The 23,407-nt window shown below is 52.3% G+C and overlaps 2 protein-coding genes across 3 annotated transcripts; both read right to left on the reverse strand.

Moving 5' to 3' along the window:
- Positions 1–5,956: 5,956 nt before the first annotated feature.
- On the reverse strand, positions 5,957–13,022 carry LOC101543568 (nucleoside diphosphate kinase B). Of its 2 annotated transcripts, none has more exons than XM_055133029.1 (5): positions 12,714–13,022; positions 12,336–12,464; positions 10,380–10,481; positions 8,661–8,773; positions 5,957–6,202 (listed from the first exon to the last, which is right to left on the reverse strand). In XM_055133029.1, exons 2-5 carry the CDS (start codon positions 12,459–12,461, stop codon positions 6,085–6,087), a joined length of 459 nt encoding a protein of 152 aa, XP_054989004.1. In that variant the 5' UTR covers positions 12,462–12,464; positions 12,714–13,022; the 3' UTR covers positions 5,957–6,084. The 2 variants fall into 2 exon arrangements, with proteins under 2 accessions (XP_054989004.1, XP_054989005.1); XM_055133030.1 differs by having other exon boundaries at positions 12,710–12,836.
- Positions 13,023–16,962: 3,940 nt separating this feature from the next.
- LOC105943015 (nucleoside diphosphate kinase A) lies at positions 16,963–22,532 on the reverse strand. The gene is made up of 5 exons (XM_012932807.2): positions 22,384–22,532; positions 20,249–20,378; positions 19,675–19,776; positions 18,246–18,358; positions 16,963–17,255 (listed from the first exon to the last, which is right to left on the reverse strand). The coding sequence occupies exons 2-5, from the start codon at positions 20,372–20,374 to the stop codon at positions 17,138–17,140; spliced, it is 459 nt and encodes a 152-aa protein (XP_012788261.1). The 5' UTR covers positions 20,375–20,378; positions 22,384–22,532; the 3' UTR covers positions 16,963–17,137.
- Between the last annotated feature and the right edge of the window lie 875 nt (positions 22,533–23,407).

Below are 23,407 nucleotides of genomic sequence, written 5' to 3' on the forward strand. Positions count from 1 at the left end.
TGCACTATTTCTGGCCCTGTAAGAGCAATTTATAATAGAGAATTGGGGGGATGTCAGGTGGATTGGGGGGGTTAATTTTATTATATAGTCTTTAGGAAAGTTGAATACATTCCAAGAAAATATAAAAGCAAGACCTAATTTCTGCTCTGCTTTCTCATTCAGTGACTTGAATTGCCTTTATAGTAAGTTAGAATTCCCACGTTGGTATCATTTAATATATCCCATGAGCTTTAATATAGATACACACCAACACTCAAACCATCACATGCCTCTTGGGAAACTAGTTTCTTAATGTGCTTCAACCACAAAGTATGTTTTAAAAACAAGATAAAGGCTGGAGAGATGCTTAATGGGCTGGAAAAACATGCTTTACGTACATGAGACCTGCGTTCACACTCTGGCAGCACATAGCCCCCCATATATTGCTGAGTGATCCCCAAGTTACCATTGCTTATGACTCTCCAAAAAAGAATGAATACAGAAAGTAACGAGACCAGCCAGAGAGATCAACAGATTGAAGCATATGTGTCGCACATTGGAGCCCCGGGTTTCAAGCCCCAGCAACACATGGTCCCTTGAGTGAGTGAAGCATTGCCAGACACGCTCGCCCATAGGGCCAGAGATAGTACAGCAGGGAAGGTATTTGCTTTGCGAGTGGCTGACCCAGCTTTGATCCCTGGCATCACATAGGGTCCCTGAGCCTCAGATACACCCAGGAGTGAGCCCTAAGCACCTGGTGTGGCCCAAAACCCAAAAAGGCCTGAGATCAGGGACAAGGGTTTCCTTATATGCCCCAGTTCCATCCCCAACCGCACATGCTCTCCCAACCACCTGGTAATGGTGATACTATTAGCAACTTCTTAAAAGAGTTGTGAAGATGAAATAAACTTACATAAAGCTCATACTGATAGCTGCTGCTAATCCAAGTAGTCCTTAAGCACAGAGCAAGGAGTGCCCTGAGCACCGCTGGGTGTGGACCCTTTGAAGACAAAAATTGGTCTAGAAAGAATGCATTGGTGGGAACACATTTTCCTTCGAGAAGGCTCGGGGTTAGATCCCCAGCGCTAAGCCTATTGAGCGGCCCTTGAGCACGATCAGGGTATGGCCCCAAAATGTTAACACTTTCCCCAAACAAGTCACTTGGTATTGTGGTGTTGGGGTCTCATGATGGAAGTGGTGATTGTACAGTGGGAGGCATCCTGGTCATAGGTGCCACAGATCCAGCCCTCCGTCTCTAGCACACCACACATGTGCTCTAACCCGGGACCACATCCTGTCACCAGCAATGCAGTCTTGACTCAGACTTGGAGGGAAAAAACCTAAACCTTTTTACAGACACTGGCCTCACAAACAACTAAAATAAGGTTTGCTATTATTTTCCCACACCACTTATGTGTGAACACACAAAACAGAAGGGGCACCACACCGGGCACAGGGCAGCGGAGCTCCTCCTGTCTCTTCTGTTTTCTTCTTCTTCTGTCTCCCCTGTCTTCTGTCTCTTCTGTCTTCTTCCTCTGTCTCCTGTCTCCTTCTGTCTCTGTCAGTGCCCCCCAGTCTTAGTTTATATGGCAAATTACATAGGGCAGTAGCACAAAGGTGGGTTTAACATTAACAAATCAACAAAGACGGGTAAGATCATTTCTCAAGATTAACAAAATCTCATCTAAGGAAATCTCATCCAAGGAGATCCACTCAAGGGTGGGGGTCCAAACAAGGGTGTGTCAGGGTGTGAGCTAGTAATCTGCTTAAATAGTTATAGTAAATCTATTTCTAATATTTCTAGCAATGTCATGCTGTATGAGCACAGTAAGAGATATATCAGACTTAAAGTTTGGTTCTTCCTGAGGACATCTCACTATACATTCCAGACCACAGTCCTCAGGCCAGGTTAATCTTCCTAGCCCCAACAGGGTCCTAATCTCATCGTTACCTTTGGATCATGACAGCATTGTCCATGATCATGCCCTCAACTTGTAGTTGAGTATTGTGGCGCTTTGGCCTGGCCCATTTTGATGCCAGGGTAGCTCACAGCTTTCCCTGGGTCCATTCTGTCCCTCGTTGGGACCCTGCTTTTGGGGTGCTAGGAACTAAGGGCAACTGAGTCGAGAAAGCAGATGCCCAGGAGTAAATATTATTGGAGTCAATCAACTCCCAAGTTACAAAACATAATATTAACTGTCTTCCTATGTCCATACAGAAAGGACATTGCCCTAAGGTAAACTATGCAAAAGACACTAACTTACAATACAAATTCAGAGTCCTTAGAAGAATCTGATCTTACATGATAGCAGAATCTGATTAGAGAAAAGGTGATTAACTGGTTGGGAAGGAGGGTGCAGAGTTTACAGATAAACAAAGGAATGGGAGTGTCTCCAGAGCACTTAAACCTAAATTCCTTGTGGCAAGGGAGGAAGGACAAACCAATGTTATCCTACACACTTACATGTTCATAAAGGTGATTGGAAACCTAGAAAGTTCTAAGCTGTCCATTTTCACACCTAGTGAGATTTGTCCATTTCACACGTGGTACATCCAAACCCGTTCTTCCTCCAGTCTACCCTTAGTTATTTCTACCAAATCAAGACCTAATATCTAACGCTTCCTCTCAACTCTCACCACTCCCAACGACTTCACAATGCTCCAAACTCAAGATTTTGTCCCTTGGAAAACCAAAGAGCATAGTCACCAAGAGCATAGAGTCTGAAACCAGCCAGGCTGAACCATATTCCTTCACTTCTTAGAACTGGACTCGGCTTCTATGACTAAAATGGTGATACTAGTACCAAGCTCTTGTTTTCTGTTTTGGTTTGATTTGGGGGCCACACGAGGCAGTGCTGAGGGGTTACTCCTAACTCTATTCAGGAATCGTTCCTGGTGGTGCTCAGGAGATCATACAGGATGCCAGGGGTGGAACCGAGGTAAGCCAGGTGCAAGGCAAGTGTCCTACCCGTTGTACTATTCTCCAGATCCTCAACCTCTTATGGAGTTGTGATTAAATAAATTTATGCAAAGCCCATACTGATAGCTGCTGCTAGTCCAAGGACAAAATTTATATAAAGATTGCCAGCAAGCACAATAGAACACAAAGCTCCCAGACTCTTACCATCAGCCCCCTGTGTAACTGTCAAATCTTTTTTTTCTTCTTCTCTTTGGGTCACACCTGGTGATGCACAGGGGTTAGTCCTGGCTCTGCACTTAGGAATTACCCCTGGCGGTACTCAGGGAACCATATGGAATGCTGGAAATTGAACCTGGGTCGGCCGTGTGCAAGGCAAAAACCCTACCGTTGTGCTATCACTCCAGCCCCAAAAGTTAATCTTTTATGCAGTCTTTCATTAATGTTTATCGTTAATCTTTTTCATTAATCGACTAATTTGAAACTGAAAAAAAAATCTTATATTTCTTATCAGTTGTAACGAATACAGGGCTAAAACCAGAGGACAGCGGGCAGAGCACTTGTTTTGCATGTGGCTTACCTGAGTTCGATGCCCAGCATCCTTTATGGTTCTCCAAGCCTGCCAGGAGTGATACCTCAGTGTAAGCCAGGAGTAAACCCTGACCACTGCCAGTGTGACAGCCCAACCCCCACCTACCAAAAAAATAAAGAAACTAGAATCCTGACTTTTGTTTTGGGCCACACCCAGTAGTGCTCAGGACTCTGCACGCTAGGATCATTCCTGGTAGTTCACAGGAATCAACCTGGATCACTGTGTGTATCTTTCCCCCCATGCCCCACCAGTATTCTCTCTCCAGCCCTAGAATCAAGTTCTCGTACCAAACCGTCAAGATGTTCTTAAGCCGCTGTTCTGTCCTGTTGCAGTGTTAGAGAATGGTCTTGGGGGACTGGAGCAATAGCACAGCAGATAGGGCATTTGCCTTGCACATGGTCGACCTGGGTTCAATTCCCAGCATCCCATATGGTTCCCTGAGCACCGCCAGGAATAATTCCTGAGTGCAGAGCCAGGAGTAACCCCTGTGCATCACCAGGTGTGACCCAAAAAGCAAAAAAAAAAAAAAAGAAAATGGTCTTGGGCCAGAGAACTCAATGGGCTGAGTGCATGTGGGAGGCCCAGGTTTATTACCGTGGCAAAGCATGGTCCCCTAAAAATTGCCCACAGGAGCCACCCCACCCCTCCCACGCCAGACACAGCCAGAAGTGTACAGACCACTTAGTGTAGCCCAAAAAGAAAAGAGAGTGTCAGAGACAGCGCAAGGATGAAGATACTTGCCTTCACAGAGCCAACTGGGGTTCAGTCCCCCAGAACCACAAATTTGGCCTGAGCAGAGCCAGGAGAGTAAGCCAGGTAAACGGGCTTACACACCCCACAAAGGAAAATGAGGAAAATGAAAATTGAAGCTTGTATGCGCATAGCACTCAGCTGTCACCAGCTTCTATCATAAGCCCACATAATTGGCACCCTTTGTGGAGTTAAACCCAGGGCCTCATCTATGCTAGCACATGCACAAATACTGACCTGCACCCTCAGTCCCTGTGCTAGGTACCATCCCCCAGGCCTCACCTAGTGCTTGGGAGTCTGTGCAGTGCCTAAGATCAAATGGGAACCCTGGGGCTGGAGCGATAGCACAGCTGGGAGGGCACTTGCCTTGCATGCGGCCCACCCGGGTTGATTCCCAGCATCCTATATGGTGCCCCGAGCACTGCCAGGAGTAATTTCTGAGTGCAGAGCCAGGAGTAACCCCTGTGCATCACCAGGTGTGACTCAAAAGGCTGAAAAAAAAAAACAAAACAAAATGGGAGCCCCTGGGCAGGCATGCATGTCTCTGTCCTCATCTTAACTTTCAAAACCAGACTCCAAGTGAGATTTTTTTTTTTTTAATTTTTATTTATCTATCCATACTTTGCCACTCAGGGGTCACTCCTGGCTCTGCACTCAGGAATTACTCCTGACGGTGCTCTAGGAAACCATATGGGATGCCAGAGACTGAACCCAGGTCAGGCAGACAGGAGCAAGGCAAATGCCGTACCTGCTGTCCCTCCATCCACTCCACTGGCCTACTGGTACTACTGGGTATCATTTTCTCAATCCAGCAGTCACTGTGGGAGTAGTGGTAGCCACTCCTCGATTCTTCATGCGAGGGGACAGAGTAAGGGTGGTCATGGGAGTAGCTATTCCAGTTACAAGCCAGGGACTCGGCGAATTGCTTTGAAGTACACTTCATTTCACTCCGCACTGCCATGTTCTCATTTTACAGATGGCTTTAGACTTCCACTTCCTCACAGACTGCCGAGCGTAGAGTTAGCAAAGGTGTAACTCGGACAATTTAGTCTGTTGGGACTCTCAGATGTAAACAAATTCTCTGCCCAAAAATTTACACTTCTGGGGCTGGAGCAATAGCACACAGCGGGTAGGGTGTTTGCCTTGCACGCGGCCGACCCAGGTTCAAATCCCAGCATCCCATATGGTCCCCTGAGCACCGCCAGGAGTAATTTCTGAGTGCAGAGCCAGGAGTAACCCCTGTGCATCACCAGGTGTGACCCAAAAAGAAAAAAAAAAAAATTTACATTTCTATGTCTGCTCCAGCAGTTGGGTGATTTATTGTGATCCAGGGCTTTCCTTCTCTCTTTATTGTGTACAGTGGGTAGAGCAGTTGCCTGGCATGTGACTGACATGGGTTCAATCCCTGGCAACCTATACGGTCCCCCAAGCACTGCTAGGAGTAATTCCCAAGTGTAGAGCCAGGAGTAAGCCCTGAACACAGCAGGGTGTGGCCCAAAGACCAAAACAGCAAAACAAAATAACAAATAGGATCTTCCTGAGCTACAGTCATTGAACGCTTAGCCTCCTGAACCTCACTACTTACAACCTCCATCTTCCACCTCACCGCAGTCCTGGGAAGGGTCGGGTGAGTCTTCCACGCTAAGCAGCATTAGCTTTACTTAATGACCAGGGAACTACTCACTTTCCATACTTAGGACCAAGGAAGCACAGGAAGCTGCAGAGTTTCCAAAGGCTTTAATAGTAAATACTCTTTAGAAAAGAAAAACTTAATCCAACTGCTTCCACGTCCAGATGAAGAGCCGTGTCCAAACGTCGCGTGGTGCCAGAAGGGACGTGGGGACCCTTACTCGTAGATCCAGTCGTAAGCACAGGACTTGTAATTCACCAGTTCTTCGGGTTTGAACCACAGGCTGATTTCTTTCTCAGCACTTTTCACTGAGTCACTGCCATGAATGATGTTCCTGAGAAAGACCAAGTATTAGGCACTAGAGTTTTAAGTTCAGATCGATTTACTGGATAACGTGCAGGAGGTCAAGGCAGAGGCTCACCCCACCCCCACCCCACACCTCTCCCCTAAGTATTTCCTTTGAATAATAGCTGCAGGGGACCAGTGAGCTCTTGGGGCAGAATGCCTGCCTTCACACTATGGCCCTGAGTTCAGCCTGGTACACCAATGTCCCCTGAGCACTGTCGGGAGGGGCTCCCAGGGCATGGTTGGGTGTAGCCCCAAAACAAAAGACTAGAGCCAGGGGGGTAAAGTACATGCCTTGCACACAGGACACAAGGGTTCAGTCCACAGCAAAACAAAAACAATAATACAAAAATAACATACAATATCAAAGTCCTCGATAAAAAACATGGCTTGGAGGCCAGAGCAACAGTCCAGTAGCGCTTGCCTTGCTCTTGGCTGACCCAGATTTAATCCCCAGCACCTCCTATGGTCCCATGATACTGCCAGGAGGGATTCTTTTTTTCTTTTTTTGCATTTTGGGTCACACCTGGCAATGCACAGGGGCTACTCCTGGCTCTGCACTCAGGAATTACTCCTGGCGGTGCTCAGGGGACCATATGGGATGCTGGGGATCGAACCCGGGTCGGCCACGTGCAAGGCAAATGTTTGCCCTACCCGCTGTGCTATCGCTCCAGCCCCAGCCAGGAGTGATTCTTGATCAGAGCCAGGAGGAACCCCTGACCACTGCCAGGTGTGGCCCCCGCAAAAAAAGACATGCTTTGGTCCATGGTAATGCAGGAGTGAAGCTTCTTGCCTTGCATGCTGCCAAGCCCCGTTCAATCTCTGGCAACCCCATGGTGGTCAGGAGCCACCAGCAGTCACCCCACCCCATTCAATCCCCCAGCACAGAGCTAAGAAGATCAGCATGGTTTCACAATAATGAAAAAGAAAAATCCTTGGTTTTAAGTTTACTCTCCTTCAAATCAGTGCTTGGACCGCAAGACTGCTGTGTCACATCTTTCTTCAATTTGAAAACCTGGGAAGGGCCAAAACAACTCTACCAAAACCAGAGCGAATTTAATGCCATTTATCAAGAACCGTATCTCCGCTGCATTTTCTTTCAATACTTTGCAAAGCCCAACTGACGTCCTACTTACTGATAATCCCTTTATTCCCTACCAAAGGTGGGTTTGGTTTGGTTGGCATTTTTTTTTTTGAGGGAGGGGGCCGTGGCCACATCCAGCATGCTGGGAGCTTACTCCTTGCTCAGTGCTCAGTGCCAGCGAGGGAACCAGGGTTAGCATGCTAGGCAAGTGCCTTACCTCTTGCACTACCTCTCCAATGCCCGTAACTAAAGGTTTTATGGGGAGGGGAGGGAGCCTCCCAAATGGTACTCAGGAGGTCTGGGGGCTCACCCGTGAATTCCCAGCCAACCGGACCATCAGTTTAGTGCAAGTACTCCAGAATATGATTCTGCTTGGGACCTACAATACCAGCAGGCCCCATCAGTGGTACTGGGGTGCCACCATTGGTGATGCTCCGGAGACCGTGTGGTATCAAGAATCAAATCCAGGGGCTGGAGCAATAGCACAGTGGGTAGGGCGTTTGCCTTGCACACGGCCAACCCAGGTTTGATTCCCAGCATCCCATAGGGTCCCCGAGCACCGCCAGGGGTAATTCCTAAGTGCAGAGCCGGGAGTAAGCCTGTGCATAGCCGGGTGTGACCCAAAAGGAAAAAAAAAAAAAAGAATCAAATCCAGGTGGAGCCCAAGGTACATCTGCAGTAACTGCTGGCTACCTCCCAGGGCCCCTTCACAACTTTCCTACTGCTTCTGATTTTGTAGAGCTGAGGCAACCAAAGGGAAACTGACTCACCCACAGAAGCCCCAGCGGGTGGAGCCAGAGGGAGGGCCCCGCCCCTTCCTTCACAAGCGCACTCTGCTCGGGGCTGCACAGGCTCTTTGTGAAAACTATCCCGAGCCAGAAATCCTAAGGCCCGTGCAGCTAACCCAGATTCAAGTTCCAGCACCACTTGTGGTCTCCAAGGCACCACCGCCAGGAATGACCCGAGCACAGAATCAGGAGTATCCCTGTAATATCACCATGTGTTGCCCAATCCCGCCCCCCACCGTACCTCACCCCCGAAAAAGGAAAGCTTTTTTTTTCCACATTTTTTTGCCACTGACAATTACCTAATTTAAAGGTTCCAAGTTTTCTGAAATTAAGCCTACCAAAAAAATATTTCCTAACCCCATTTAAATCGCTTTAAGCAGGTGGGGGGAGGGGAAGAGCTCAAAAGGGTGGCGCGCGTGCTTTGCATGAGGAAGACCCAGTTCCCAGGTCTAATCCCCTGTACAAACAGCAGTGCCATAACCCCCACCCAAAAAAAAAAATTTTTTTTAATTGAAAAAAATCAACATATATAAAAACAAGTGGCATGGAGAAAAGGTGCCCGCTTCATGACTCACCTGCCAACCTGGATGCAGAAGTCGCCTCGAATAGTGCCAGGCTTCGAGTCCGCTGGGTTGGTCTCCCCGAGCATCACCCGCCCTGTCTTCACAACGTTCAGCCCCTCCCAGACCTTGGCAATGGAACAGAAAAGGATACACGTGAGGATTGGGTTCAGGCTGAGCAGGGACAAGCACTCACTTGGAATACACACAACAGCACCGTGTCCAATACGGCATCCTCCACCCGACAGGCCTCACTGGGCAGAGGCAAACCTACTTGGCTTCCCAGCCTAACCGACAGGCCTCACTGGGCAGAGGCAAACCTACTCGGCTTCCCAGCCTAACCGACACCAAGAGAAGCAAGCGAGTTCTAAGGCAGACACCAAGCAACGGCGATGCAAGGTCAAGATCAGATGGGGATGGGACAGCAGGAAGAAGGGCATTCCAGACACAGAATACGGTGGCAAACGGGGCTGCAGAGATGATACAGCACGTGACACACTTGCCTTGCGTGCAGCCGACCCGGGTTCAATCCCTGGCACTGCACAGAGCCAGGAGCAAGACCTGAGCACTGCCAGGTGTGGCTCAACTGCGCACCCCTCCCCCAGAAAATAAAGATGGCAAAGAGAGGGGTACATGGGACCAAGAGAGATAGCACAGGGGTTAAGGCATTTGCCTTGCACCTCCGTGTTTGGTCCCAGAGCACCATAACTGCTGAGCACAGAGCCAAGAGTCAACCCTGAGCACTGCCTGGTATGACCCAAATATCCCCCACACATACCCCAAAATCAAAGGAATGTGTTGTCCAGGAAAAAGAAAGCACAGCTCCTCCTGGGGGTGGGAGGGGAAGCAGGCCTACTGTCTCTATCGTCAGTGCCCCCCTGCTCTGCCCTGCACTTCATCTGGACCCCCAAAGTGCAATCAGCACTGCAGGAAGAAATGGGGCGCTTCATTTCCAGCACAGAGCGCAGAGCTTCAGTTCCCTGTTGCTCATGTATAATTGAAGCTCCCGAGAGAGTTAAAAGCTATACTAAGACCTAACTAAAAATAGCTGTCAAGCCATGTAAGAAATCTAGCATTTTTGTTCGCAATGAGACTATTTCAAGGAGATTTATCTTCAAGCGTTATTTTTCTTTCTTTCTCTCTCTTTCCTTCTTTCTCTTTCCTTCTTCTTTCTTTCTCTCTCTCTTTCTCTCTTTCTCTTCCTTCCTTCCTTCCTTCCTTCCTTCCTTCCTTTCTTTCTTTCTTTCTTTCTTTCTTTCTTTCTTTCTTTCTTTCTTTCTTTCTCTCTTTCTTTCTTTCTTTCTTTCGCTTTTGGGTCATCCAACAATGCTCAGGGGTTACTCCTACCTCTGCCTCAGAAGTTACTCCTGGTGGTGCATGTGGGACCATACTGGATGCTGGGGATAGAACCCAGGTCGACCGCATGCAAGGCAAACACCCTACCCGCTATTATTATGGCTCTGGCCCCTCAAGCGTTATTTATGTTCTATCATCTGCGTCCCCTTCCTTTCTCCTCTTCCTTACTTGCTCTATTAACTAACAAAGCAGGGAGAGGAGAGGCCATGCCTTGTACCCTAAGTACAGCCCCAGCACTAGAAAAATGGCTCCAGAATGCAACATTCCTCCAGGGACTGTGGAGCCACTGTGGAACATGCCCACAAAGGGACCGTGAGCATGACCCAGCCCAGTCACCCATCTCCCTCACTGCCCCCAGCAACCCGTCCAGGCACTTACCATGGCCACCACGGGCCCGGAGTTCATGTACTTCACAAGCCCTGGGAAGAACGGACGGTCTTTGAGGTCAATGTAATGCTGCTTCAGGAGGTCCTCGGAGGCCTGGCATTGGAGAGCAGAGGACAGTTAGGAACTGAAAAGGCTCAAACATGAAAGGGGAAATGAAGACGCAGAGTAGAAATGACATAAGGACAGTGGTGGAGGTGCGGGAACTTTGGACACTGAAACCATAAATATTAACACTCTTGTTACCATGTTACCTACACTATAATTATTTTTTAAACTTTTTTAAAGGTTCAAATGTTGGGGCTGGAGCAATAGCACAGCGGGTAGGGCGTTTTCCTTGCACGCAGCCAACCAGGGTTCGATTCCCAGCATCCCATATGGTCCCCTGAGCACCACCAGGGGCAATTCCTGAGTGCAGAGCCAGGAGTAACCCCTGTGTATTGCCAGGTGTGACCCAAAAAGAAAAAAAAAAACTAAAGGTTCAAATGTGGCTTCATTTCCTCCTAAGAATCTGCAGTTATGGGGGCACTGGTGGAAGGAAGTGGACACTAGTGAAAGGACTGGTGTTGGAACACTGCATCTCTGAGACTCAACCATGAATAATCTGCTAGCTTTGTAACTCACAGTGATTCCATGACAAGTGGAGAGCGGGAGGCTGGAGAGAATGTCTAGGGTAGGTGCTTGCGTGCATATGGCTGACCGCGGATTCGATCCCCAGCATCCCATATGGACCTGGGGGCCTTGCCAGGAGTTAATTCCTGAGCGCAGAACCAGAAGCAACCCTGAGCATCCAAGGTGTGGCTTCCTCAACCCCCACCCCCCAAAAAAAACCCCACATTTAACATGATAGTTTCTCCAAGGTCTGACTCTCTCAGCCCACATTCATAAGGTATATTACCAAAAAGCGTGGGGGTTGGAGAACACGATTCTATTACAGCGGGAAAAACAGTTCAGATCATGAAGATCCCCTCACAAGGCCCAGAAAACTTGCAGGAGAGTTCCTGGGGTTCCAGGCCTGACACCAAGCAAACACATTTCCGGGACGTTCTCATCTGATGATCTGAATTTAAGGAGTGCTGGTAGCGAGCAGGGCGGAGGTCACCGCAGCGCCCGGAGTGTGACGCACGCACACACACGAGGCCCACTCAACGCTGCAGATTCACAGCCCCGTCTCCTCCTCATTGACCAGCCTGGTTAAAATTTATCGCTTCAGTCCCCCATCTGGGATCCAAATTCCACGTGGCAAGCGCCGGCCCCACACCAAAGGGCAGAGAAAGGGGCAGCCACCCAGAGCCTCTATTCTCTCCAGAAAGGCACACACAAAGACTCCAAGCCCCTTTCCAGTTTGGGGGGGCCCCCCCGCGCGGGCGCGGTCAGGGGCTGGGGACGCGGGTTTCCCAGCTCCCGGCTGCTCCCGGCGACAGCCGGACCCGGCAGCCCGAGGGCCGGATGCCGGGTGGCAGGCGGGCGGGCGGGCGGGCGGCCAGCCCCGGGGCTGGAGTCACCTTACCTCCGCGTCACCTTCCCAAGGGCGTGTGTCCGCCGGGCCGCGGGACAGGTGCCCCGGGGTGCGGCCCCGAGCAAAGGGCCCCTTACGGGGGAGGGGGGAAGGGGGGGGAAAGGGGGGAGTAGGGGAGGATCGGGGAGGGGGCCGGAAACGACCGAGAGGGAGGAAGGGCAGGAGGGCCTCCGGTTGCACGGAGGGAGGGGCGCTAGCCTGGCACGCGGCTGACCCCGGTTCGATCCCGGGCACCCCATATCCCCAACCCCCACCAACCCCCCCCAAGGAGGCGAGATTCCAGGAGTTAAGTCCCCCGGGCAGTGATGGGGTGCTCGGTGTCTCCGCCCCCCCATCTCCCCCCCAAAAAACAGCTCGGACAAGCCGCGGCCGGGAAGGGGAAGAAAACCAGGCTACAGGGAGCCCCCGCGAGCCGGCTGGGGCGCGCTCACCTGCAGGAACTTCATGGCCACGAGGCGGAACCCCTTCTGCTCGAAGCGCTTGATGATCTCGCCCACCAGGCCGCGCTGCACGCCGTCGGGCTTGATGGCGATGAAGGTGCGCTCGGCGTTGGCCATGTCCTGCGGGCGAGGCCGCGTGAGCGCCGGGCCGGGCCGGGCCGGGCCGGGCCGCGCCCGGGACCGCGCTGCGCCCACGCCCGGGACGCGTGGCGGCTGCCGGTGGGGAGGACACGGCGGCGGGGCTGGGCTGGGGTGGGGGGGGGCGATCCCCAGTGGCCCGGCGCTCCAGCAGCCGCAGAGGACCCCAAAGGTTGCGGGGGGCGCGGATCGGGACCCCCCACCCCCACCCCACCCCACCGTCTCACCTACCGAGGAGCTGGCAGGGTCCGCACCGAGAATGCAGCGCGCGGCGAGAGCGGGGCGGAAAGCGAGCGGCCGCGACCACCCCAGCCGGAGGAGGGGCGAGCGGCGGCCACTCCCCGCGGGGCTCCCCGCCCAGCCCGCGAGGCCCCGCCGCAGGAAGTGACTGCGAGCCCCGCGTCCAGCCCGCGGCCCGGGTCCAGGTCCTGCCTCCCGCGGCCACCGCGCGCGCCGGCGCCGCCTCCGCAGCCCCCTTAACCAGCCGGTGACCCCGCCCGCTTGCCCTCTGCCCCCGGCCTCAAGCCTGCAGCCCCCTCGTCCAGACTCCACCCTCCAGCCCTCGAAGGGAAAGGTCTCCCAAAGGCAAAGGCCGCTTCTCCCATCCAGGCTGCCGCCCTGATCCGGATTTGCCGCCACACCGTGGAAGCGCCGGGGCGCGAGCGGTAATGCGGCAGGGAGGGCACTTGCCTTACTCGTGGGCCACCGGGGTTCCATACTCCGGACCCCCCGCCTGGTTACCAAGCACCTCTAGGAGTGATCCCTGAGCACAGAGCCGGGATTCGGCTCTGGGCACCGACGGGTGTGCCCCCCCCACCAAAAGAAGGGAAAGAACGAGAAACCTGAGAATGGAAATTCGGAGAAAGGACATTTGTCCTAAGCAAGGTTGATCTGGCCTGCAGCCCACACTTCCTTCTTTCCTTTCTTTCTTTTTCTTTAGTTTTGTTGTTGTTGTTGTTTGATTTTTTGGGGCCATACCCTGTGATGCTCAGGACTGGAGCGATAGCACCCTTGGTAGGGCGTTTGTCTTGCACGCGGCAGACCCGGGTTTGATTCCTCCGTCCCTCTGTAGAGCCCAGTAAGGTACTGAGCGTATCCCGCCCGCATGGCAGAGCCTGGCAAACTCCCCGTGGTTTATTCCATATGCCAAAAACAGTAGCAACTGTTTTTGTAACAATGTTTTGTAACAATAGTAACACCAGTAAAGTCTCACAATGGAGAGGTTACTGGTGCCCGTTCAAGCAAATCAATGAACAAGAAGACAACAGTGCTACAGTGCTACCCTGTGATGCTCAGGGGTTATTCCTGGCTCTGTGCTCAGGGCTCTGGGGACCACATGGGAATGGAACCCAGGTTGGCTGCTTGCAAGGCAAGTGCCCTACCTCCTATACCAACTCTCAGGCCCCTCCTTTTGTTTTGATTTTGAGCCACATCTGGCAATACTCAGGGGTTACTCTGAACTCGGAAATTACTCCTGGCAGTGCTCTGGGGACCATATAGCGTGCCAGAGAGAGTACTCTTGCCATGCATGCAGCCATGCGGCCTGACTAGCCCCTGAGCACCACTAGGTGTGGCCCCAAACACTCCCCCCACATCTAAAAGCAGACCAAAAAAACTCTTCTTGTGTCTATGCAGACAAAATGGGCACTTAAGGACATAAGTCCATATTCCAGCCTGCCAAATTGTTGCCAATAACGCTGCTTCTCATCCATGATAGGGGGGAAGAATGATACCCCCGTCTCCCTCCCTGCCCCATCTCCAGGTCACACACATAGCTGCCTCCTTTGGTTCCCACGCTGATAATCTCTGCTGCTCAGCCAGTCACCACGTGCTCAGTTTCCCGGAGCTCAGCCTGAGACACACCCTTGACCAGATTCAAGATTCCTCCCTGGGCTCAGGCCTCCTCCCAGCCCTAGAGGTTGCCCCTGTGTGGGAGTGTCTCCTCGCTCCTGACCCAGGTCCAGCCCGTGTCTGTCCCCAGAGAGAACTGAGCTGTCTCCCCCCCTCCCCCATGGCATAGTGACTGAGCACAAGAAGCATGTGCCATGGCCTCGTGGCCCCTCATAGCCTGGCACGGACATGAGGTGGCAGCCCAGGTCTTTAGTAACCCCTGTTAAATTTCCAGGCTCCCAGCAGTGGGGCACCGCCAATCCTCGCTCTGCTTCGGGGGCAAGCACCTTCCCGGGCCCCTGGTCTATAGCCTCAAACGTACTTCCATTTGGGCTTCCTTCCTGCAGTCAACGAACATCAATAATGTGAATCTGGGGATTTTGTGGATGTTTCTCAGGCTATGGGAGTGCCTCTTCCCCATCAGAGCCGGCCTGGGGGTGTCGCGAGCAGCACCCCTCAGCTGTCCTGTCTTTCCTGGAAGGACCCCTGGACTGGGAAGGCCTAAACTTCCAGCCTCTCCACTCACATATCCGTTCCCCGTGTCAAAGCTGTGTGCAATCTCTCCCCTTCTCTTGCCTGGTAAGTGTAGGACTCAGGTTAAGAAAAACTAGGACTAGCCTGAGACGGGTGTTCAGCACTCACAGCCTGGCAGGTAGGTGAGATGCCAGCCCAGGCCTTTCCCTGGGAAGAGCTGTCCCGTGGCACTCTATTGCTTCTGGTCCCACAGAAGACTGTAAGGACACTTTTGCACAATGGAGGGCCCCAGGCCCTTTGCCAGCAGGTACCAGCCACCGTACACTGGCAGCAGGACCCATTTCATCCTCCAGTCTCCTTAGCTTTTATCACCAACCTAAAATATACCTCCTGATGTTTCTCCATTTCCCCCATTTTCTTTTTTTCCTCAGAACTAACTCCTGACTCTGCACTCGGGGATCACTCTTGGTGGGCTTGGGAGACCACATCGGATGCTGGGGATTGAAGCCAGGTAGGCTGTACGCAAGGCAAACACCTTCCCCACTGAACTCTCTCCAACCCCTCTCCACCATTTTCTGTGACATGTTCAGTTGTACAGGCTGACTGCTCTCCCTCATGAATATGGATGAGTTTCCAACAAACTACTAGAATATGCATAAGCTGTGATGTCACGCTTGCTTCCACTGCACATAAAATCAGACCCTTTCTACTCCCTCTGAATCTGTTCTCACTGTGCTGGTCAATGTCCTTCTCAACTTGTTTCATTTGCCAAAAAAGGCACTCTTTTCAGGTGTTTTTTTCTAAGACAAATCTCACAATTCCCTTCATCTCCACCCCAAAAGAAGCCAAGATTTGTGTGAAACAGAAAGTGCACTGGAAGCTGGGTCAAACGTGGGTATTAGGGGCCTGGAGCAATAGTTCAGCATGAAGGGTGCTTACCTAGCATCCCATATATCCCCCTAAGCCACCAGGAGTGATGCCTCAGTGCAGAACCAGAAACCCTAAGCATCACTGGGTGTACCCCCACTTTCCCCCACCCAAAAAAAAAAAAATCAAGCTTAAAAGCAAGCTCCCGGAACCACGCAGCCACTTTGTGGCCACTTGATATCTTATAGTCTACTTCTCCCTCTGGGAGAACCCGCAGGCCACCGAGTTTCCTGCCCACATGGGAGAGCCTCGCAAACTCCCCATGGTGTATTTATATGCCCAAACCAGTAACAAGCTGGGTCTCGGTCCCATGAGCCTGAAAGAGCCTCCAATGCGGCATCATTGGGAAGAACGAGTAAGGAGAGGCTTCTATCTCAGGGCAGGACGAATGGAGACGTTACTGAGACTGCTTGAGAAATTCAACAATCAATGGGATTATGATGATTAGGCTAAAACACCTATCTCAAAGACTAAAGAAAAGGGGTTTGTCCTTGGTTTACCTTTTCCAAAAAATCTTACTCTTTTAGTTTTGGGGCACACAGGCTGTGCTCAGGGATTACTCCTGGCAGTATTCTGGAAACATATGGGGAGCCAGGGACCACACCAGTAGTGACAGGTGCCTTAACCCCTGTACTATCTCTTTACTTTCAAACTGGATTTTTATCTATAGAAGATAAGTTCGATATCTGTTTTTTTGTTTGGGGACCACACCTGGCATTGCTCAGGGCTTACTCCTGGCTCTGTGTCACTCCTAAAAGGACACAGGGGACTATGTGGGGTGCTGAGGATTGATCCACATTCAAGACTAGCGCCATGCCTGGCACTCCAACCCCCTCTAGTCTTTCCTGCAAGGCCAATATAAGAATTTACATTATGCTGATACTTTCTGATCAAGTTATCCAGGGCACATAAGAGGGAAAAGTTACAAGGCAATACAGTAACACTAGTAACTATTGTACAAGGAATATGGAAACACTAGCAACCCAAAGGGACCAGAGTATGTGGCCCAATGGCAGACACCTGCCTGGAACTTCTGCAGCCATGGACTCGGGCACTGCCCCACCTGAGAGCCCAGGGTCACATTGCCAATCTACACGACAGCATACCACACCACCACCAACTGTATGACACGACCAATTCCACAACAATAAAACGACTTTTCAAGAAAACCCACAAAGAAACTCCTCCGTTGGAATGAAACGTTTTAATTTGACGGCAGCACTTAACACTGTACCGAGAGCACCCCTGGCTCCCAGTTTCCCTCTGGAATGTCGGGAAGTTCTGAGATGACTAGAATTGCTATGGCTGGGTCCCGGGATGAGCGACAAGGAAACGGAGTGGAGCAAGCTGGTGGCGTGTCCCGCTCATTCGTAGATCCAGTTTTGGGCACAGCTCTTGTAGCTGACCAGCTCCTCGGGGCTAAACCACAAGCCAATCTCCTTCTCTGCACTCTCCACAGAGTCGCTACCATGGATGATGTTCCTGGAGGGGAAGATAAAGCCATGTGATCACAACCCGGATTCCACTGCCAGAAGCCTTGTACTCCCAAGTGCCCGAAGGCCTGTAGCGACTGCAACAGCGACGGAGCTCCACAACACGAATGCAGAATGCACCCTGCACTGCCAGCCCTCCTAGCAATAGCCGGAAGCGAGAACCCTTAGGAAGGACTCTGGCCCGCAAAGTTCTATCAAACTTTCCTTTCCCAAGAGTAATAGCAGCCCCTGGATGCTGATAAACAGGCTGATGAACAGCAGGGTCCCTGAAAAGACGAACTTAAGGGAAAGGAAGGTAGGACGGTAGGAAGAAGGGTAGGGTGCTCGCCTTGTGTGCGGCCAAGCCAATTTCGACCCCCAGCATGGCATATGGTACCCTGAGGACCTCTGAGAGGGATCTCTGAGCACAGAGCCCTAAGTTAGGTCTGAGCACCACCAAATGTGGCCCCAAAACTAAAAACAAAAAAGAGGAAGGAAAACAACGTCTGGCTAAAACAGATCCGCAGGGGCAGAACGAGAACTCAACGGGCTGGGGAGTATGACCAGCAGGCGAGAGGTCAGGGTTTGAGCCCCTGCAATGAGCTGGGTGTGGCCCCAAAACAAAGACTAGCTAGCTCTGTGTAAGTCTCAAGTCCAGATTTGGGAACCCAGATTCTTTAGGGACCAAACTCAAATTTCAAAAAAGCACCAACTCTCAGGGACCGAAAGGTAGTACACTAGGTAGGGCCTTTGCCTTGCATATAGTTCCCGGCACCCCATGTGCCCTAAGCCCAGCCAGGAGTAATCCTGAGCTCGGAACCTGGAGTAAGTGATGAGCACCGATGAAGTCCAAAAACAAAACAAAGCAAAAAAGGGAAAAGGAGCACCAACTTTCAAACTAGGGAAACGGCTCAAGGAACTGGGACACAAGTAAAAAGTCCCAACCCTGATACCACCCTCTCCCCCAACGCCCAAGGGGAAAACAAACACCGACTCTCACCTGCCAACCTGGATGCAGAAGTCCCCTCGGATGGTCCCTGGCTTAGAGTCCGCTGGGTTGGTCTCCCCGAGCATCACCCGGCCTGTCTTCACGACGTTCAGACCCTCCCAGACCTCAGAACAAAAGAGAGAAGACTAATCTTAGTAGGAAGCTTGGAAAACATTTAAAAGAAAGGAGAAGGGGGGAGGGGGAAAACACCCTGGAGAAGGGGCTGGAGCAATAGTACGGTGGGTAGGGCGTCTGCCTTGCATATGGCCAACCCGCCAGCTCAAGTTCGAATCCCAGCAACCCATATGGTCCCCTGAGCACCACCAGGAGTAATAGGAGTAATTCCTGAGTGCAGAGCCAGGAGTAACCCCTGTGCATCGCCAGGTGTGACCCAAAAAAGAAAAAAAAAAAAAAACCCACCCTGGAGAAGACACCCAAATATGAAGCACCTATTATTCCCTAGCACAGAGCCAGGAGTCAGCCCTGAATGCTGCTGGATAGGGCCCAAAACCCACACTAAAATAAATCAATGAATTAAATGCTGAGTATAAACCTCTTGTAGCTTCTCAACCCTCCTGGAATAAGCAGCCAACAAAGCTCTGTATGAATGAGCCCTTACTGTACTTCTGAACTCAGCTCATCTGACTGTCCCTTTCACCTGTCACCCCTAATTTCCCGAAGTCCCACGCCAGGGCCTTTGCACTTTCGGTTTCCTACACTGAAAATGTTCTTCACTGCAATTTTACTCACAGCTGCCTCCTGCTCAGATTCCAGTTTGAAAACCCTGTTCCTCAACCAGAGTCACTTGTCGTCCCCTATCTGACTTCACATTTGTGCCTGTCACCAATCATTACCTGACAGATCTGTTTAAGGTTTCTTAATTATCTGTCCACACTCCCTTTTTAAGATGGAATGCCATGGAAACAGGCACCTACTTGACCTTATTCGTGACCCCTTCCCAGTGTTCAGAAAAAGCCTGGGACATAGATGACAATATCCACCTGGAGAAGAGCTACTGTAAAGAACACAGTTCCAGGGGCTGGAGCAATAGCACAGCGGGTAGGGCATTTGCCTTGCACGCGGCAGACCCGGGTTCGATTCCCAGCATCCCATATGGTCCCCTGAGCACCACCAGGAATAATTCCTGAGTGCAAAGCCAGGAGTAACCACTGTGCATTGTCAGGTGTGGCCCAAAACCAAAAAAAAAAAAGAACACAGCTCCTGCCCTCTAGGAACTGACAATCTGCCAGGCCCCACCCTTCTTCGGTTCAGTAAATGCCTTTTGTTGTTGGCTGGCCGGGGAGATAGCGCTCACCCCAACAGTACCTCCCTCCCCGCCCCAGCCTCCTCCACATCCATGGTTACTGAGCGGTGGAAGCAATACTCAATCCTTCCTCCTAACGGAGGCATTCATGGAGTACCCCTCCACCATAGCACTCACCATGGCGACCACTGGTCCCGAATGCATGTACTTCACCAGGCCACCAAAGAACGGGCGGTCCTTCAGGTCAATGTAGTGCTCCTTAAGGAGGTCTTCAGAAGCCTAGTTCCCAGGGAAAAGGATGAAAAGGAGTCAGCAAATGATCTAAGAACCAAACAACAACAACAACAATGCCCAGAGCTTTGCGTTGGAAATCAGGTTTTCCAGTAATCTCGAACTCTGCCTTTTGCAGATCACTTACGTGGGGGCCGAGCAATAGCACTGTGGGGAAACTGCACAGGGCTGACCCAGGTTTGATCCCCAGCATCCCATATGGTCCCCCGAGCACCGTCAGGAATAATTCCTGAGTGCAGAGCCAGGAGTAACCCTTGAGCGTCTCTGGGTGTGACCCAAAACAAGAATACTTATATGCAAGTCCCGTAATAGTTCAATGTGATTCAAGAATCACCCACAACCCTCAGCCACCGAGAGTTTCCGGTTTCCAGTTATCTGAGTTCACCCTCCAACAGGCCCGACCACTGGCGTTCCCCTCTAACACCAAAGAAAAGAGAGGGGAGGGCTGCCGCCGTCTTACCTGGATGAACTTCATCCCAACCAGGCGAAAGCCCTTCAGCTCAAAACGCTTGATGATCTCGCCCACAAGCCCGCGCTGGACCCCATCTGGCTTGATGGCAATGAACGTTCGCTCACAGTTGGCCATGGTCCTGGGGACAGGCAGGTGGGGGAGGAAGCATACTGAATATACTGGCATCCTTATCCCTCTCAGCGGATTACCCCATAAGCTGCTTTAAATCTGGGAGGTCAATTCCCCATCTTGTTGAAAAAAAAACTGCAATTCCTGGGGCGAGGGAGGTGACTCAAGGGGCTGGGGTGCAAGCTTTCCGTATGGAAGCTGCTGTGCCCTCAGCACCAGGGGAGAGAGCCCCCCAAGAACCAAGCCAGGTGTTCTTCCTTCCAGCACCACCACCGGGTGTGAACTCCCCCACACCCTCAAAAAACAATTCCTGTTGGAATTCCCTGTCAATCAATAAATGGTGATAGGGGTGTCCAATAGCAGAAGCTGCGATTTCTTTTTTTGTTTTGGTTTGGGGCCATACCCAGTGGTGCTCAGGATCTGGCTCTGAGCCCAGGGATCAATCATTCCAAGCAGGGCTCAGGGGACCCTATGAATGGCCGGGGCTGAACCCAAGGCAAGAGGAACCCTACCCCCTACACAGCCACTCTGACCCAGGAGCTGTGTGTTTTTTTTTTTTTTAATTTTATTTTTGTTTTTTGGGTCACACCCGGATATGCTCAGGGGTTACTCCTGGCTCTGCACTCGTGAACTACTTCTGGGCAATCACATGGGATGCCCGAGATGGAACAAGAGTGGCTGCAAGGCAAATGCCCTCCACGCTGTACTACAGCTCTGGCCCCAGCAGCTGTAATTTCTATTCCATTTGATTACAAGTTTCTACTAAGCATTGACTGTATACCCAATACTGTGCTGGAACTAAGGAGCTTTTTTTTTTTAAGGGAGGGAAGGGGATGATACAGGGGGTAAGGCATTGCCTTATATGTGACCGACTGGGGGTTTGCTCAGCAGGGTCAGTTACATATGGTCCCCGGAGCAGCGCCACGAGTGGGCCCTGAGCACAGTTAGTGCATAAACCACCCCCTCAACAACAAAAGAAACAGACTAGTCTTTCTTATCCATCCAGGTGAGGCAAACTACAGAGAAATTCAAGTCAGGTCTGGAACAACATGGGACCGTTCTACCTACTGCCACAGCCAGGGCGGGAGAACTGGGAGAAAGCTTGAGAGTATGGCAATCCCCTTCGCTTCATACGTTAGGAAACAGATCAGGAGCACTGAACCGAGGAGCCACATGCAGACTCCCCAACGCTACGCGAAGGAACAACTCGACCAGTCGGAGGTGGCCTGTGGGAGATCTAAGGCCGGCAGTCGCCTGGGACGCAGCCCACCCGGCTGGGAGGCCTGGGGGAGTCCCCCCACCCCGGACCCTCCTATCTCAGGGAAGAGGCGCAGGCCCGGGCTCTCCGCAGGGTGGCGGGGGCGGAGGGGGGCAGGCGGATGCGGCGCGCGGCACCGCGTCCCTCTGAACAATGACCTCCGGTTCCAGCACCTGAGCGGACCCCTGGCCGTCCCCACCTGCACACGGCGGGGCGGGCTCGGCCGGGCCTCGGGCCCCCCATTCACAAGGCCGTGAACAGCAAAGCAGAAACGTGCTCCAAGCTCATCGCGGCGCCCCTCCAAGAAGAGGGTCGGGCCCCCAGGTCCCGCGAGGCCCCCGCGAGGGGAATGTCCAGCCAGGCAGGCGTGCAATGCCCAGGAGAAAATGGGCCGGACGGGCCACAAATGTCTCTTACGGGGGCGCCGGAGGGGTGGGCGCGGGGTACCAAAACTCTAAGTGGCGCTGGAGACCCACCGCGCTCACCGCCGCCTTGCATTCGCCAACCAGAGAACGGAGGGAGATAAATAAGGGGGTCGGGTCCCGAGGCCGCGCCCAATGGACCCGGCAGCGGCCGACGAAGGCGAGTCGGCGTGACGCGAAGCAGGGTGGCAGGTTGGCACCTGCGGCCCCTCTCGTCCTCCCATCCGCGCGTCCCCCGCGGCGCAGAGGCCACCCGCTCCCCGATCCCCCTCCTCATCCTCCTCCTCCTCCGATCCTCCTCTTCCTCCTCGGGACCCCCGAGCCCCTCTTCTCACCCTTGCAGTAGACACGCTCAAGCTTCAGCGCTGCCGCCACCCGCACCGGAAACGCTCCACGGCCCCACGTGGCTCCCGGGCCCCTGCATGCGCGGAACGCACTTTCTGCCGGGCTCGACTCCCGGAGGGCCCGTTTTGGCAGAACACCAGACGGACATGACTTCCTCTTGGGAGTCGGGTCTCTTTCCAGGGCGCAACTTTCCGGCGCGTGACTTCCGGCGCCGCTTTCTCCGGCGCTTCCGGCGGGCTGCCATTTTGGTTGCTTCGGAGCCGGCGAGTCACTTCCGGCCGGGCCGGCAGGGCCGGGGCTGGCGCTGCCGACAGGGGGCGCGCACGGCCCGCGGGAAGCAGGACGGCGCCCGGGCGGGCTACCCGCGCCGTCTCGGCTCTCCTTCCTCCCAGCAGCTGCCCTGAATTATTTACGTCCCGGTGCAGGCCGGCGTCCCGCCCTGGCGCTGGCAAGGGGCAGTCGGCTTTCTGGGAGCGTCTGGTGGGACGTCTGGGAATCCGGGGAAAGCCTGGAACGAGGGAAGGGCTTTCCAGGGTGAGGTGCAACAATCTGCACACTCTCTCCTAAGGAGACCGTTTTGGATCATTTTTAGAGAATTATTCATAGTTAGCAATACAAAATAAATTATTTAGGGGCCGGAGCGATAGCACAGCGGCTAGGGCGTTTGCCTTGCACACGGCCAACCCGGGTTCGATTCCCAGCATCCCATATGGTCCCCTGAGCACTGCCAGGAGTCATTCCTGAGTGCAGAGCCAGGAGTAACCCCTGAGCATCGCCGGGCGTGACCCCAAAAGTCAAATAAAGAAATCAATTATTTAGGACCCGTTCTTGGGGCAGGCTTGGGTGGTGGTTGGGAAAATGCGAAGTGATGTTGGTGAGAAGGCGTAATGGTGGTGGGACTGGTGTTGGAATATTGAATGTAATAAATTATTGTGAATAACCTTATAAAATTTTATTTTTAATTTAAAAATTTTAATTTAAAATTTAAGTTTTAATTTAGAAAATAAATTGAAA

Source organism: Sorex araneus, chromosome 3 (assembly GCF_027595985.1).
Source record: "Sorex araneus isolate mSorAra2 chromosome 3, mSorAra2.pri, whole genome shotgun sequence".
NCBI lineage: Eukaryota > Metazoa > Chordata > Mammalia > Eulipotyphla > Soricidae > Sorex > Sorex araneus.

Bases quoted from the DNA above. Each gene is read 5' to 3' on its own strand.
- LOC105943015 (XM_012932807.2), bottom strand. From the start codon at position 20,374: ATGGCCAACTGTGAGCGAACGTTCATTGCCATCAAGCCAGATGGGGTC. The intron at 18,359-19,674 runs GTGAGTGCTATG...TTTTGTTCTGAG, and splicing joins CGGGACCAGTGGTCGCCATG to GTCTGGGAGGGTCTGAACGT. The intron at 17,256-18,245 runs GTGAGAGTCGGT...CTTCCCCTCCAG, and splicing joins TTCTGCATCCAGGTTGGCAG to GAACATCATCCATGGTAGCG.
- LOC101543568 (XM_055133029.1), bottom strand. From the start codon at position 12,461: ATGGCCAACGCCGAGCGCACCTTCATCGCCATCAAGCCCGACGGCGTG. The intron at 10,482-12,335 runs GTGAGCGCGCCC...CTCCAATGCCAG, and splicing joins TGGCCATGAAGTTCCTGCAG to GCCTCCGAGGACCTCCTGAA. The intron at 8,774-10,379 runs GTAAGTGCCTGG...TCCATTGCCAAG, and splicing joins CCGGGCCCGTGGTGGCCATG to GTCTGGGAGGGGCTGAACGT.